Genomic DNA, 15119 nt, shown 5'->3' with positions numbered 1-15119 from the left:
TTTACTCACTACTGGAGATTCTGCCTTTAAGGCTGTACTTAAAGGAATAAAGTCACCTTGCAATAATTCTATTACTCTTTTAAAGGTGCTTAGACACAGATTTGAAGTTAAGATGTTCTCAAATTTTCTGTATAATATCACGACTTACATATTGCAATAGCATTTCACACGAAAATATAATTAAAAACTTATTTTATCTGGAAATTATTGGAACTACGAATTCCTGGACGCGTTTGATTAACACATCCTTGCACTTTCACAAATTTTATCTTTATCCTTAATATTTAAGAAAAGAAGCGATTTTGTTGTGTATTAATGAAAAACATTACATATATAATCCAGAAAATTCAGAGAAGAAATGTGCGAAAGCAAACCCCCTCACTAATATCGTCAGTCCGTGCTCAGTGTTGTATACAGAGTTTAACAAATTGAATACACCCGTGAAACGTAAACTGTTTTTGTAAACAGGACACGAGCTCTGTTATTGTTAATGTTTACGATTCACCGAGTGTGTTCAATTGTTAAAGTCTGCACACACCACTGAGCACGGACTGACAATACTGTGAGTGGGTTTTGCTTTCGGACATTTCTACTCTGAATTTTCTGGATTATAGTTCTAATATTTTTCATTAATACACAACAAAATTGCCACTTTTCTTAAGTATTAAGAATAAAATTAAAATTTGTGAAAGTGCAAGGATGTGTCAATCAAACGCGTTCAGAAATTTGAAGTTTCAATAACTTCGAGATGAAATAAGATTTTTATTATATTTTAGTATGTAATGCTATAGCAACATATAAGTCATGAAATTATACAGAAAATTTGAGAAAATATTAACTTCAAATCTGTGTCCAAGCACCTTTAATGACATGTCAGATGGCTGTTCTTTTGCCCAATCAACTTTATTGAATACACATGAATCATCTATCTGTATGGAGTCAGGGATAGGGGTGAGGGGTTCTGATATATTTGAACTGTTACCTGCTTCCCAAATGTCTTGTAAACTCACTGACATACATGTTGGAATGTTGACGGGTAGAAGTACATTTTCCACCAGTGGACAATTGTCTCTCTGGATAGTGTAGGAATTACAAATTGTCTTTACCATTTCTGGAACTACTTCAGTGTCCTTGGGTCTTCTCGATAAACCATCTGCATCACTGTTATTGGCTCCTTTTCGATAGTGTAAAGAAAAGTTGTAATTGTTGAATGCAGGTAGTCATCTATGACCTGTTGCATCCAGCTTTGCAGAGGTAAGAATATAAGTAAGGGGATTATTATCCGTTACAACCTGGAAGGTATTCCCATTAAGGTAATCGTGGAACTTTTCCGTAACTGCCCACTTCAAGGAGAGAAATTCCAAGTTGTGGGCTGGGTTATGTTTTTCGCTGTTCTTGAGTCCTCTGCTGGCGTATGCAATCACTCTCTTCTGTCCATTCTGGTCTTGGTAGAGGACAGCTCCAAGTCCTGTTGTTGATGCGTCGGTGTGCAGAATGAATGGTTCCTCAAAATATGCAAATGCAAGGATCGGCGGGGGTGTTAGCTTATCTTTAATGTCCTGAAAAGCTCTCTCATCCTGGTCTTCCCATTTCCATGGAGGTGGTTTGTTCTTTGTCTTACCTTTAATGTGTTTATTTGTAGGATGTCCTTTTAGTAAGTCGTTTAATGGTTTCACCACTTTGGAATAGTTCTGAACGAATCTCCTGTAGTACCCTGCAAAACCGAGAAATGTCCTGAGAGTCTTGATGTTGTGAGGTCTCGGCCAGGTTGAAATTGCCTTGGTCTTCTCAGGATCGGTGGCTACGCCTTCCTCACTTACCATATGGCCTAAATATATCACGCTGTGCTTAAAGAACTCGTACTTCTTAGCCTTAAGTTTTAAACAATTTTTTTCCAGTCTTTTGAACACTGCAGTCAGTCGGTCAAGATGTTCGTCAAAAGTTTGTGAGAATATTAAGATGCCATCCAAAAACATTAAACAGTCTCTTAAATTTAGCTCACCCATACAGCGTTTCATCAGCTGTTGGAATGTGGCTGGGGCATTCGTTATTCCAAATCCCATTCTGTTGCATTCGAAATGGCCTATTCCACTAACTGAAAATGTTGTCTTTTCCTTGTCTTTTTCTTCAATTTCCACTTGCCAATAGGAACTTGTTAAATCTAATTTTGAGAAGTATTTTGATCCGATGTCTGCCTATGGTGTCATCTATTCTTGGTAGGTTGTAAGCATCTTTGATGGTACGTGTGTTGAGCTTTCGATAATCAATACAAAATCTAAGCCTGTCGTCTTTCTTCCTGACCAGGACAATGTTAGATGACAATGGACTCTGGGATGGTCTTATGGCACCAATATCCAACATCTCCTTGAGGTGTTGTCAAACTTCTTCCAACATTCCTGGCGGTATGCGTCTGTAGGCATCCTTAAATGGGGTTTCTTCAGTCAACTTGATCTCATGCTTTAATAGGTTGGTCTTGCCAATGTCTGTCGGACCAGCAGAAAATAAATGTGTCCATTTTCCTAGAAAGTCTTTAGCTACACTTACCTGATCTGAAGTAAGGTTTTCCTCAGTAATCTGTAACTTCAAATCCTCCAAAGATTTCCTGGTCATCTTACCTGAGGTCTGAGATTCAGGAGACCAAGAATCTACTACCTTTACACCATGAATAGAGCATAAAAGCGATTTGGGAGGTATCTGAACAGATGTAACAGAAAGATTACACACCCTAACAGGAATGGTAACTGTGTGCTTACCCTTGTTAAGGGGAATAACTCAAGGACATATGAGAAGATCTCCAGACAGACTGGTATTAGTGTGCTCTGTCAATGCAGAGTCAATATCATTTACATTTTTTACAATACCTCTAATGACTTTGGTCTCATTTGGAGCAACTATTACTGTATGCTTATTTGTTGTCCTGACCAGCGTCTCATCATTCATGCTCTCGAAAGCCAATTGCCACTCATCTGGTATGTCTGACGACTGTGCCATCATCTCACAGTTTTGTCTGCAAAGACGAATAAAGTTAGTACCTATGATAACTGGGACATTCTTCGAATAATTTGTTTCAGGTACAACAAGGGCAGGGATGTGGCATGAAAAGTCACTTATAGAAGGAACACTAATTTGTAACTCTATATAATCTTTGTACGGTAATTTGCTGCCATTGGCACTTCGAACACTAAGTCCAAAATTTGTTAAACCTAACAGTTCAGGCTTAGGTTTAAGAGATTCATAGAAAGATTCTGAAATACACGTGACCATAGACCCCGAGTCAATAAGTGCCTTGGTCTTGGTACCAAACACAGTAATGTCTGCTTCATTAAAATTACCTACAAGTCTGGTCAATAGATCTTGATTAGGAGGTATAGTAGGGCTTTTAGTTAACTGATCTTCTGTTCGCCCTGCAACAAAAGATGCTGCTAGTTTACATTATTACCTCTCTGGGCTTTACCATAACCTCTATTACCATATTGCTGTGAGAAAATTACTCTTCCTCTTGAATTCTGGTACCGGTAGTTTCCTATTTGCCTTGGTAACTGTTTCTAAAGTTGCCTTTGGAATTGTCTTGAGGCGTATGTCTCTGAAAAGATTCTGCATTAGTTAAATTCTTTTGTTCTATTTTACTTATTCGAGCATCAAGCTTTTTCATTTGACTGAGTAGTTCACTTAGCTGTTTTTGCAAATCAGAGTTTTATACATTTAATTAGTGCTTCGACATTTGTTGATACAACACTATTACACTATTCTGAACTGGCTTAATAACAGTTAAGTTCAATTCTTCTTGCTCTATCTGTCCAACTTCCCTTAACAGAGTTAAAATTCTTTGACAGTTTCATATTTATCTCTAGTAGCATTTCTCAACTGGGGATTTCTCAATCCAAACCAAAATTTTGATCTTAACATTGAATCTTTTGCTACTACATCTACATGTTCAAGTCTAACAGCTTTTGAAACAGTTTGTTCTAATCTTGAACCATAAGCAACAATGCTCTCACCTTCTTTTTGATGATCACTGTAGAAGTTTTTCATGATGTTCTCTGCAGTGCTGACATTTCCGTAAAAGTCTTCCAGCTTCATTAGGATGTTTTCAACACTAGCAAACTCTCCGAGAGGAATTAGCATCTCTCTGGCTAACCCTTTTAAAGAACTTCTAATAGAATGGAACAGAACATGTTCAGGTAATTGATTTTTCAAACACCTAACTACATAAGACCACACATAAAAACTAATTTCACCTTTTTGCAGTGGTTCACTTCCACTAAATGTGGGAAGTTTAACAGCGTAAGGGTTGGGAATTTGACAAAGTAGAATTTGGGATCTAATACAGAGCAGATGGGCTAAAATATCTTGTTGAAAGAAAAGATTCTTTGGATCTAAATTTAGGAATAGCTCCTTCACCAAAGTTGAGTTGAACCTTAGGTGTACTATTGGGGAAATGTTAAAATATAACACCTGTAGAGGGTTCCTTATTGAGTAATTTGTCATACTCTTTATTTGTCAAAACTCTCAAATGTTGTTCACTGTTAATTTGATCAATGAGATCTTGCAATTCCTTCTTACCCTTATCATCTTTTGCTCCTGCAGTATTTGACATTTTGATTTCAAATTGCAAATAATGAAAACTTATTTTCAGCAAAATAAAAGCAAATAACGCGTTGAGCATTTATCAAACAAGATGCACATACACACTATCACCAACATGCAGACTCAAAATACATACACAGTGACATTGATAATTGAGAACACAAATACCTGATTGTCAGTCCAAGCTGTCCAAGAGGTCATGTCGTGCAGTTGATGGATTAGTAATACCTGTAAAGTGATTGTCGCTGTGCGCAGGGGAAAAATGGGATGGGAGAGGGATGCACGTTGACCTCAAACATTCAACATTCATATAACAGCGGCATCGAAAGCAAGCTTTTAGACTTGCCTAGATAGCCGAGCGGTCTAACGCGCTGTTCCTGTACTGCTAGGAGACAGATTCCGTAGGTCGAGAGTTCAACCCCGGGCTGGGGCAGAAGTGGTTATACCTATAATAAGTGAATTTCTTTGTGTTTTCTATATTAATATTTCTTCACTTAGGGCAGTTATGTTAGTTAAAGAGTTGTTGTAAATTGTGCTTAATATATATATATATATATATATATATATATATATATATATATATATATATATATATATATATATATATATATATATATATATTGCATAGGGGGAAAATAACTCTCGGTGTTAATATTCGCTATATTCACGGTGTTAATAATCTGTGAATTCAAGAAACAGTGAATAAGTTTTCAATAATCTCCATGTTATATTTGGAAATTTGAGAATAGACTACGATAGGTATATATACGTGCAGCACATGGTCATTTCAGTAATTTCGAGTAGTACTTGTCATTCAATTATTTTAATTATCACGCTTTACTTTAATTTAGATCAGCAGATTATAACCTGTATTTGTAAAAAAGCTGTTTTAATGGCCAACACTACATATTAAACAATTAAAACACGTGGGTCATGGGTTTTGATTACCCGTGCTTATATATGTTACCACGTGTATTTGTTACCTGCATTATCATGTTTTTATCGAGATTTTGGTTTTAAAAAGTCATTCAAATAACTATTGAACTTGCTTAAGATGTGGAAGGATATTATTTCGTCGACCTACATTAACACATTTCATACCGTCCAGTGATTTTTCGCCGCGATGTATTATCCCCTCGGAAAGAAGATCTTGGGGTGTACATGCTCTTATCGTAATAGCTTATAGGAAAGTCATTCCACGTTTATAGTCAAGGACTTTTAATAACTGCACTTGTTTTAATTAGTCTTCAATTATTTATTAAATCTATAACTATTTTATATAAACTTACCCTGTTGTTCGTGAAGTGAATACATAATGCTGATTAATGTCGTTCAGCTACGCTATGGATTAAATTTGCAATTACCAATGCCTTTATCATTACAACTTATTTTGAATGGAGACAATAACCCTACTAACAATCAAAATATTGCAGTATTGAAATTTGTTCATGAATTTATTACATCTACGAAGAGATTTGCATGATAATGTTCAACACAACACAGTATTGGTGACCAGAAATCACTGCTGTTTACTTCCATGGAGAAAATACAAGTTAATTACATGTTCAATTAATTTACCTAAGTCTTTTAAAATGTTAAGAATACTTGAATTGATTACAAATTGAGTAATATGCTGTAAATTTCTATTTATTGGAATTTAGATCTAAGGGCAGATCACTCTAACTGCAGAAAAATACCATAGAATCAGAATACCTTCTCGAAGCACAGAACCAATTGAACATCTATTTATGTGTAATTATTAACTTTCACATTTATACCTGTATTATTTTTGTTAGTAATATATGTTAAACTGCAAACATATATTGCATTATCAGCTCACTTATAATTAATTTTCTATTTATTTTGTCTTATTTTTATAAATTTCTTTTGAATATACACATGTATATATTTATTTATTTTTCAGTGATATATAACTAATATTTATTTGTACATGTATGACTTTGACCTTGTATTATGGAGAGGACTTATATAGGCAGTACTGCCTGCTGTCCAATCCTATTATAATTATACATATTAATAAAATTTTGTTTAAAGTAATCTGTGTGAAATACACATCCTTAGTTTGTGTATTTATGTGTTTTGTTGATATTAATTTGCACATGAAATTAAAATATAATATACAATTTAATTGCAGTTGGCCGTAAGGTTTCATCAACCACTGGATTTTGAGACGTAATTGATGCCATGATTGTATCAGATCCTTCGCCCACAAAAATTACAAAGGAATGCAGCATTTTTATGTACACCTCCATGGTTTATACATTTTTCTTCAGTAATAATTATTTATAGTCATACAGTTATGAATTTTAACATGAGGACAAATGTAATTCTTTTCATTAATTGCAAGTATAAGAACATATACTTTGGTCTGTTTTTTTTTTTTAAAAATTATTCATGTATATTTTTATCATTTGAAATAACAAGTTATCAAATAAATGACTTTCACATCATTGTCTCTTTTGTTAATAGGCTTTGCATTAGAGGATGGACCTTCACGTCCATTTCTTTCCGATTGACGAGTCATTTTGTGGGACTTGCATGTAGCTATGCTCGTGATTTAAATCAATAGTTCCGCCACTTTGTGGAACTTAGTTTAAGACAGATACATGATATGATGAACCTGGATATGATTACTGTGACCCCCTTTTCACTAGGAAGATAAATTGTGTTAAACAGTGATTTTTGAGATTCGGTGATTGGATCCTGGATTTATGTTTGTTTTTAAAATACAGTTTAAAATAAATTCACTCAGAATCTTAATACAAATTTACAACTTACATGTTTCGCAACTTGAATAAAACTTTTATTAGAATGTGGAATGTATTTGTTTATAAAGCAAAACTCAATATGAATTCAACGTGATTTCAACCAAATATCAACATTTGTACAACCAAAAAATTTCAACCAAAAGTCAACCTTATTTCAACCAATGTTCAACCAAAAGTCAACCTTATTTCAATCAATGTTCAACATTTTTTTCAATGTTGATATTTGACGTTGAAACAACGTTGAAGTTTCAACGTTGCCTCAACTTTCATTTGCAACCAGTTTTCAACTATAAATCAACCAAAGTTCAACCCATTTTCAACGTCTATTCAACGTTGAAAATTGACGTTGAAACAACGTTGATGTCTAAACGTTGCCTCAACTTTCATATGCAACCAAAATTCAACGTTGATTCAACGTTGAAATGCCTGCTGGGTCTAGATCCGGGCATTGGAATAACATTAAAATATGTAAAGTGTTTAGATATCGATTTGATTTAATTATTCTTTTCGAGAAATATTCAGAAATTTTAAATTAAACGTAAAATCCAGAAGCAACGCCGACGTTAAAACACACACAGAAAAAAAAAAAAACAACGGTGCAAACGTGGAACTTAAAGTTTTTGCTGATTTGTGAATATATAAAATGTCTACTTAAAGAACTGCAAGCAATACAATGAGAAAAAAAAAAATCTTAACACGAACTGCAGTTTTATACATGAAAATTTCAGAAAAAAAAAATTAATTTCGATCTACATGTACCAACCTACAAATGCTGCATAGAACAGGTGCTGTATGTTACGAGAACGCGTGATGATTATAAAATAATCAAAACTCATTTAATATTGTCAATTTTCATGTATGCAAACTTTCAAAGTATAAACATTTTATACTTATATTACTTACTATTAATTCATCGTCCATTCTTCTTTCTGTGCTTATCCCTTCTCTCGCTTTGAGGTCTGGCTCGAGTGACGTAATGTAAATAAGATGGCTTTTCAGCATGTGATGTTTGGTGGATCATAACACTTTACATTAATAGAGGTGGGTTTACGTATAAATAGAAATTTTGACACTGACTCTATTTGTTTCGGCGTATGGTTAATTATTCATTATACTAGGATATTAAAACTAGAAAAAATAACTGAACAAAAGTTTAATAAATTCATTTGTATATCGTGTACATTCAATTTAAAATTGTCCCCGAAATGCACATGTAGGATTGAAACATGTAACAGTAAATTCAATGTAATAAATTAGATTATTCATCGGTGGTATCTTATGAAAATATTTAAAAATGGCAAAGAAACATATCCTACACACGATATGACGATCAACATACGTATTCATTTATACTTTCACTCTGAAAAAAAAACCTGAACAACGGAAAGTGGAAAGGGAGAAATTGTGCGTTTTAGACGCCAAAATTTGACGTCACAATAAACACGTTTTTCTCAACGTCAACGCTTATGTCATTAAGCCCGGTTTTGTCAGAGAGCGGTCCATATATATATATATATATATATATATATATATATATATATATATATATATATATATATATATATATATATATATATATATATATATATATATATTGAAATATAAATATAAATCCACAGTGCTCGGTAAGCTTCTGAAGATTGAAAATGAAAGCGCTAAAGCTTTACTAAACGTTTCCGTGTTTCATTTTTAAAATTGTACTTATATATATATATATATATATATATATATATATATATATATATATATATATATATATATATATATATATTAAAATAAAATCCAAGATAAACAAACAAGTTCACATTTAATTATTACACTAAGCGCTTTCGCCGTGAGGCTCTTCAGATGATGAAATAGACTGCTAATTTTAAGCTATAATGTTCAATTTACATTTAGTTTAGGTTTAAATAATTTAACAATTTAAAAATTAGCAGTCTATTTCATCACAATGTACATATGTTCAATTCTCTACTTTTGGCGCCCTAATGACATTTACCTGCGCCAATATATAATGCTGCCTTTATGACGTCACAATAACGACGTCATAACAACCAAGTTGTATTGTTTTTATAAACTTTGTTACACTCTGAAGAGCCTCACGGCGAAAGCGCTTAGTGTAATAATTAAATGTGAACTTGTTTGTTTATCTTGGATTTTATTTTAATTTATAACCTACCTATACCGTGGACTTTTACTACAATTTCACTATATATATATATATATATATATATATATATATATATATATATATATATATATATATATATATATATATATATATATATATATATTGAATCTAGTGTGTGGTTGAGAATCTTACCCAACTTCTCAAAATACATGTGATTGATGTTGAAAATAAGTAAGCAGTCTGAGCTGGTAATTAAGATTTGTTTAGAAAATAAAAAAAATCACATTGTGACCCGTCCTAACAGCAAGAGCAGAATTTAGTCTCCACAACAGTAGGAAAGTCGCTTTTAAATATGAAGAGTTGAAAGATTTATCCAGATTTTTATCTATTTGTAAAATATAATGCTTTCGCCTCTGTCCGTATACCGTCTTTTGGGACCAGGAATCTAGACAACTTAGGAGAATCTCCCAAAGACATGATTAGAATTTGTTGACATTTGAATTCTCAATATTGTAACTATTTCTAAGATTTCAGTTTTTTATGAGAAGAGTTTTAAAGGCATGAGGGCAATTAAATTTCTTGGGTGGAGTACGGTTTAAAGAAGCTTAAATCTTCAGAAATGAGGTAATGGTTTATAATTCGAAATATGATTGATTATTGAAAGCCCTTCTGTTCTTAAGAGGATGTTTTCCGACTTCACTTTAAGCCTTCAATTTCAAACATTAGGCCCATATCGTGCCCGACTTAAACCAAAGACAAATGAAAATTAATTAAAAAAGCGATTAAAACAATAATACATATTCATTTTATTCAAGAACAGAAATACACTTTATTCAAGAATAGAAATATACATCTTTACATGTCTGGATTGTAATTTTTTTATTTTTAATTTGCTTTTAGGGACCAAAAACGTATTCATATAAATTATGAGCGTCATTATAGATATAAAAGTTTAATCCATTTTTTGCCTTCAATCAGGCTTTAAAATCTAACATAATCATTTCAATTTTCCTGAAAAGAAGTAAACGATGCAATTAGAAGCAACACATACAATTTACATACGCTTTTCATAAATGTTTACAATGCATACACAAAGAAAAAAAAATCTAGCATATTAAGAGATAATAAAACATTCAATATGAAATACAAAAATGATTTACACATTATACAATACATAAGCAAACGTAAAAAAAATGTACAGTAAAATGTTAAATTTGTGCTCATTGGACTCTTTTTGCAATGAAGAATTTAAAGGCTAATATTGAATTATTTTGGGCATTTGCAATGTTGTTCTTTCAATCACAGCAATCACACAAATGTAAATTTTGCACACCTTGAATGGTTTAAAACATTGTGTTTCTTAAAAGAATTGAAGATACTGCAACAATGTTTATATTATTTGTAGAAATAGTCAACCTTAATTGTTCTTTTTAGGGTCGTAACTTAAGAATTTTATCTTTATGTATTTGATTAACAGTAATTATCTTCATATCAATACGCAAGAAATTTATATGCATGTACAAAAAACAAAACAAAACAAAAAAAAAAAAAAAAAAAAAAAAAAAAAAAAAAGAAAAAGAAAAAAAGACAATATTTTTCTTTAAGTACTTATAAATTTAGAATGTTCTCCTTATATTAAAATTTGTTTAAAGGATGCGTAATTGAATAATAAAAAATTAAACATGTTAGTGAATGAACTTTCAGTATCCTCACCTCGAAATGAACATATTCTATATAAAGATTGAGAGGTATTGGGCCACAGTATTGTGGAAATAAAATTAGTATATATGAATAGTCATTAATTTTAAGTACTCTTGTAAAATGCCAGGTAAAATTGCAGCAGCTTTTGCAAAATGCAACTTTGTCAATTGCTTAAATAAACAAAATTCACTGTAAATTATTGCCATTTCAATATCAATTGTGTACAGAAATACATCACAATCTACGTCAATTAACAGCTTAAAACAGCGTTAACAACAAGTAAAGTAATAAATGTAGAATATTCGATACACGTATAACAGATATCCATAACTTACTCCACTTCAGTAGATATCTACGTCTTCAACTTAAGCTTTACCACAGAAACATTAAATGTAAGAACAGGCACAAAGCGCAAAACAATATTTTCATCATTCCTTGCAGACAATTATTCGAATAAAAATTACGTGACATTTCCAAATGTAAATCTAATGATTCCACAATTACAAAGGCTGTAAATAACTTTTTTGCATACTTTTTCTTCTCCTATACCGATGACATGTGAGTCAATCTCTATCATTAATTAAATAGATCGCTGTTACCTTGAAATTCAATCAACAATGCTTTCTTTCCATTTTTGTCCTCAACATCCAATAAGTTGGGATACGTGTTGATCAAATACTTATACATATCTACTTTTCTGCTTATACAACACAAATGTAGCACAGTACCCCGTCATTTCTAGTGCTTTAAAAATATGTCTTTCTCCAAAAGAAACATAACCAGATCAACGTTACCACTCAAGGCTGCATGATGTATTACATTCTGACCATCATTGTCAGTGACATCGAGTAAGTAAGGGTATGTGTTGACCAAGTATTTGCACATATCAATCTTACCATTATTACAACACAGATGTAGCACAGTTTTCCCGTCATTTCTAGTTCTTTTGATATCTAAGCCTTTTTCAAAGAGAAAAATAACCAGATCAACGTTACCACTCCAGGCTGCAACATGTAATACATTCTGACCAGCATTGTCAGTGACATCGAGTAAGTAAGGGTATGTGTTGACCAAGTATTTGCACATATCTATCTTACCATTAATACAACACAGATGAAGCACAGTACCCCCATCATTTCTAGTTCTTTTGATATCTAAGTCTTTCTCATAAAATAACCAGATCAACGTTACCACTCAAGGCTGCATCATGTAATACATTCTGACCATCATTGTCAGTGACATCGAGTAAGTAAGGGTATGTGTTGACCAAGTATTTGCACATATCAATCTTACCATTATTACAACACAGATGTAGAACAGTTGACCCGTCATTTCTAGTGCATTTGATATCTAAGTCTTTCTCCAAGAGAAACATAACCAGATCAACGCTACCACTGCAGGCTGCATGATGTAATACGTTCTGACCATCATTGTCAGTGACATCGAGTAAGTAAGGGTATGTGTTGACCAAGTATTTGCACATATCTATTTAACCATTATTACAACACAGATGTAGCACAGTTTTCCTGTCATTTCTAGTGCTTTTGATTTCTAAGTCTTTCTCCAAGAGAAACATAACCAAATCAACGTTACCACTTAAGGCTGCATCATGTAATACATTCTGACCAGCATTGTCAGTGACATCGAGTAAGTAAGGGTATGTGTTGACCAAGTATTTGCACATATCTATTTTACCATTATTACAACACAGATGTAGCACAGTTTTCCCGTCATTTCTAGTGCTTTTGATTTCTAAGTCTTTCTCCAAGAGAAACATAACCAAATCAACGTTACCACTCAAGGCTGCATCATGTAATACATTCTGACCAGCATTGTCAGTGACATCGAGTAAGTAAGGGTATGTGTTGACCAAGTATTTGCACATATCTATTTTACCATTATTACAACACAGATGTAGCACAGTTTTCCCGTCATTTCTAGTGCTTTTGATATCTAAGTCTTTCTCCAAGAGAAACATAACCAAATCAACGTTACCACTGCAGGCTGCATGATGTAATACGTTCTGACCATCATTGTCAGTGACATCGAGTAAGTAAGGACATGAGTTGACCAAGTATTTGCACATATCTATCTTACCATTCTTGCAACTGAGATGTAGCACCGTTTTTTCGTTATTTGTCGTGCTTTTGATATCTAAGTCTTTCTCCAAGAGGAACATGACCAGATCAACGTTACCACTCCAGGCTGCATCATGTAAGACATTCTGACCAGCATTGTCAGTGACATCGAGTAAGTAAGGGTATGTGTTGACCAAGAATTTGCACATATCTATTTTACCATTATAACAACACAGATGTAGCACAGTTTTCCCAATATTTGTTTTCTCATTGATATCTAATCTTTTCTCTAACAAATACTTCAGCAATTCAATGTTACCTCCAATTGCAGCTGTATGTAAGACACTACTGCCATTAAAATCTTTGAATTTCAGTAAATCTGAAAAACTGTCCAGGAGCATCTTACTCATCTCAAATCTGCCATTAAAACAGGCAGTGTGTAAAACAGTCTCGCCTGTCTCATGTAAAATAGTTAGCTTCTGATTTCTTAACATCTGAAACAATTCAATATTACCCCCAGCAGCAACCATTTGTAGAATAGATCCATATCTATATATGTCATGTTCTTCATTTAATAGATCAGGGTATTTACTTATTATGTACTTTGCCGTTTCAAGTTTGCCATTCTCACATGCACAATGTAGACATGATGCTCCATCATCAGTCTTAAGGTATGGATCACACTTATGGTCGATTATAAGTGCTTTAAGGGCATCTGTTGCGCCTGCATAAGCAACGAAATGAATGGTAGAGTGTCCACGGTTATTTTTTATTTTGCAGAGAGCAGGACAAATTTTCAAAATAAAAGATATCAATTCCAGTCTCTCCCATAAACAAGATTCAGCTAATATAGAAACAGATTGTTTGTTATAAATTGGGTGGCGTGACTCAGAAACTTTCAATAAATCAAGCCCTGCATTGATAAGTTGCACCACTATATCCTTGTTCCCATTTTGTATAGCGCAGAAACAGCTTTTAGTGTCAGGATAGACTCCTTCATCTAAAAGAATCTGAACAACATTTATATGATTCATCAAAGTTGCTTGATGCAGTGCGTCATACCTTTGTTTGTCATCTGTTATAATCTTCAATAGGAATTTAACCATTTCTATTTGACCTGCCTGAGCAAAATGAATCAGCAATGATGCACCGTTCTCGTCAAATGTTGTTAAAACATTTTGCTTTTGATGTACATAGTTTTTAAACTCAGAGCAAAATACTTTGGATTTCCAAAACTGTAAACTGGAAATGATATTGAATTGTTCACTATTTTTACAAACGTTGAGATTTTCCATGATTTTTTTACATATCTCTGGAAAGAAACTTACTTCTATTGTTTGTAAGTTTGCTGTCTTCTCTAAATTTCCTTCTACTGGGAGATTGATTAATAATGACATGTGGCAATATTGTATTACGAAAGAAAGATCATATTTCATAAGGGTATTCTTAATAATGTTTTGAATACAACTATGTGAAAACGTACATAATCCATTTTCTTCAACTAAAAAAGAACCCATTAATCCATCGATGCATTTAATGAACTCCGACGGTGTAGGAGAAACTCCTTTGTCAGGACATACATTCATGGCCTTTCTTTTTATTTTCGTATCGAAGTTAACATTACGTAAAGAAGACATTGAAACTCTGTTATTTTTCGTTAGAATATACACAAGAACAGAAAACTGGGGCTTGGAGTGCCAATACATATTTTCGACATACTGACTTAAACACTCGGAGGGGTTTTTAAAGAAATTTGGTCCTCTACTTTGTAATGTTTCGTTGTTTCCAAACAACTTACAAGACTGCGGAAACCCTAAGGGGGGTGCAATACTG

The 15119-nt window shown here is 33.0% G+C and overlaps 1 protein-coding gene across 1 annotated transcript; it reads right to left on the bottom strand.

Moving 5' to 3' along the window:
- Window positions 1-11994: 11994 nt before the first annotated feature.
- Window positions 11995-13816, bottom strand: LOC133180638 (putative ankyrin repeat protein RF_0381). The gene is given in 1 exon segment (XM_061315109.1): window positions 11995-13816. A coding segment is annotated over 1 exon segment (1443 nt). The 3' UTR covers window positions 11995-12373.
- Between the last annotated feature and the right edge of the window lie 1303 nt (window positions 13817-15119).

This window comes from Saccostrea echinata, unplaced genomic scaffold, assembly GCF_033153115.1.
Source record: "Saccostrea echinata isolate AGI-Se365-2 ecotype Australia unplaced genomic scaffold, CSIRO_AGI_Sech_v1 ptg000007l, whole genome shotgun sequence".
NCBI lineage: Eukaryota > Metazoa > Mollusca > Bivalvia > Ostreida > Ostreidae > Saccostrea > Saccostrea echinata.
The sequence above is the reverse complement of the archived record's forward strand: the minus strand, read 5'-3'. Positions and strand labels throughout refer to the sequence as shown.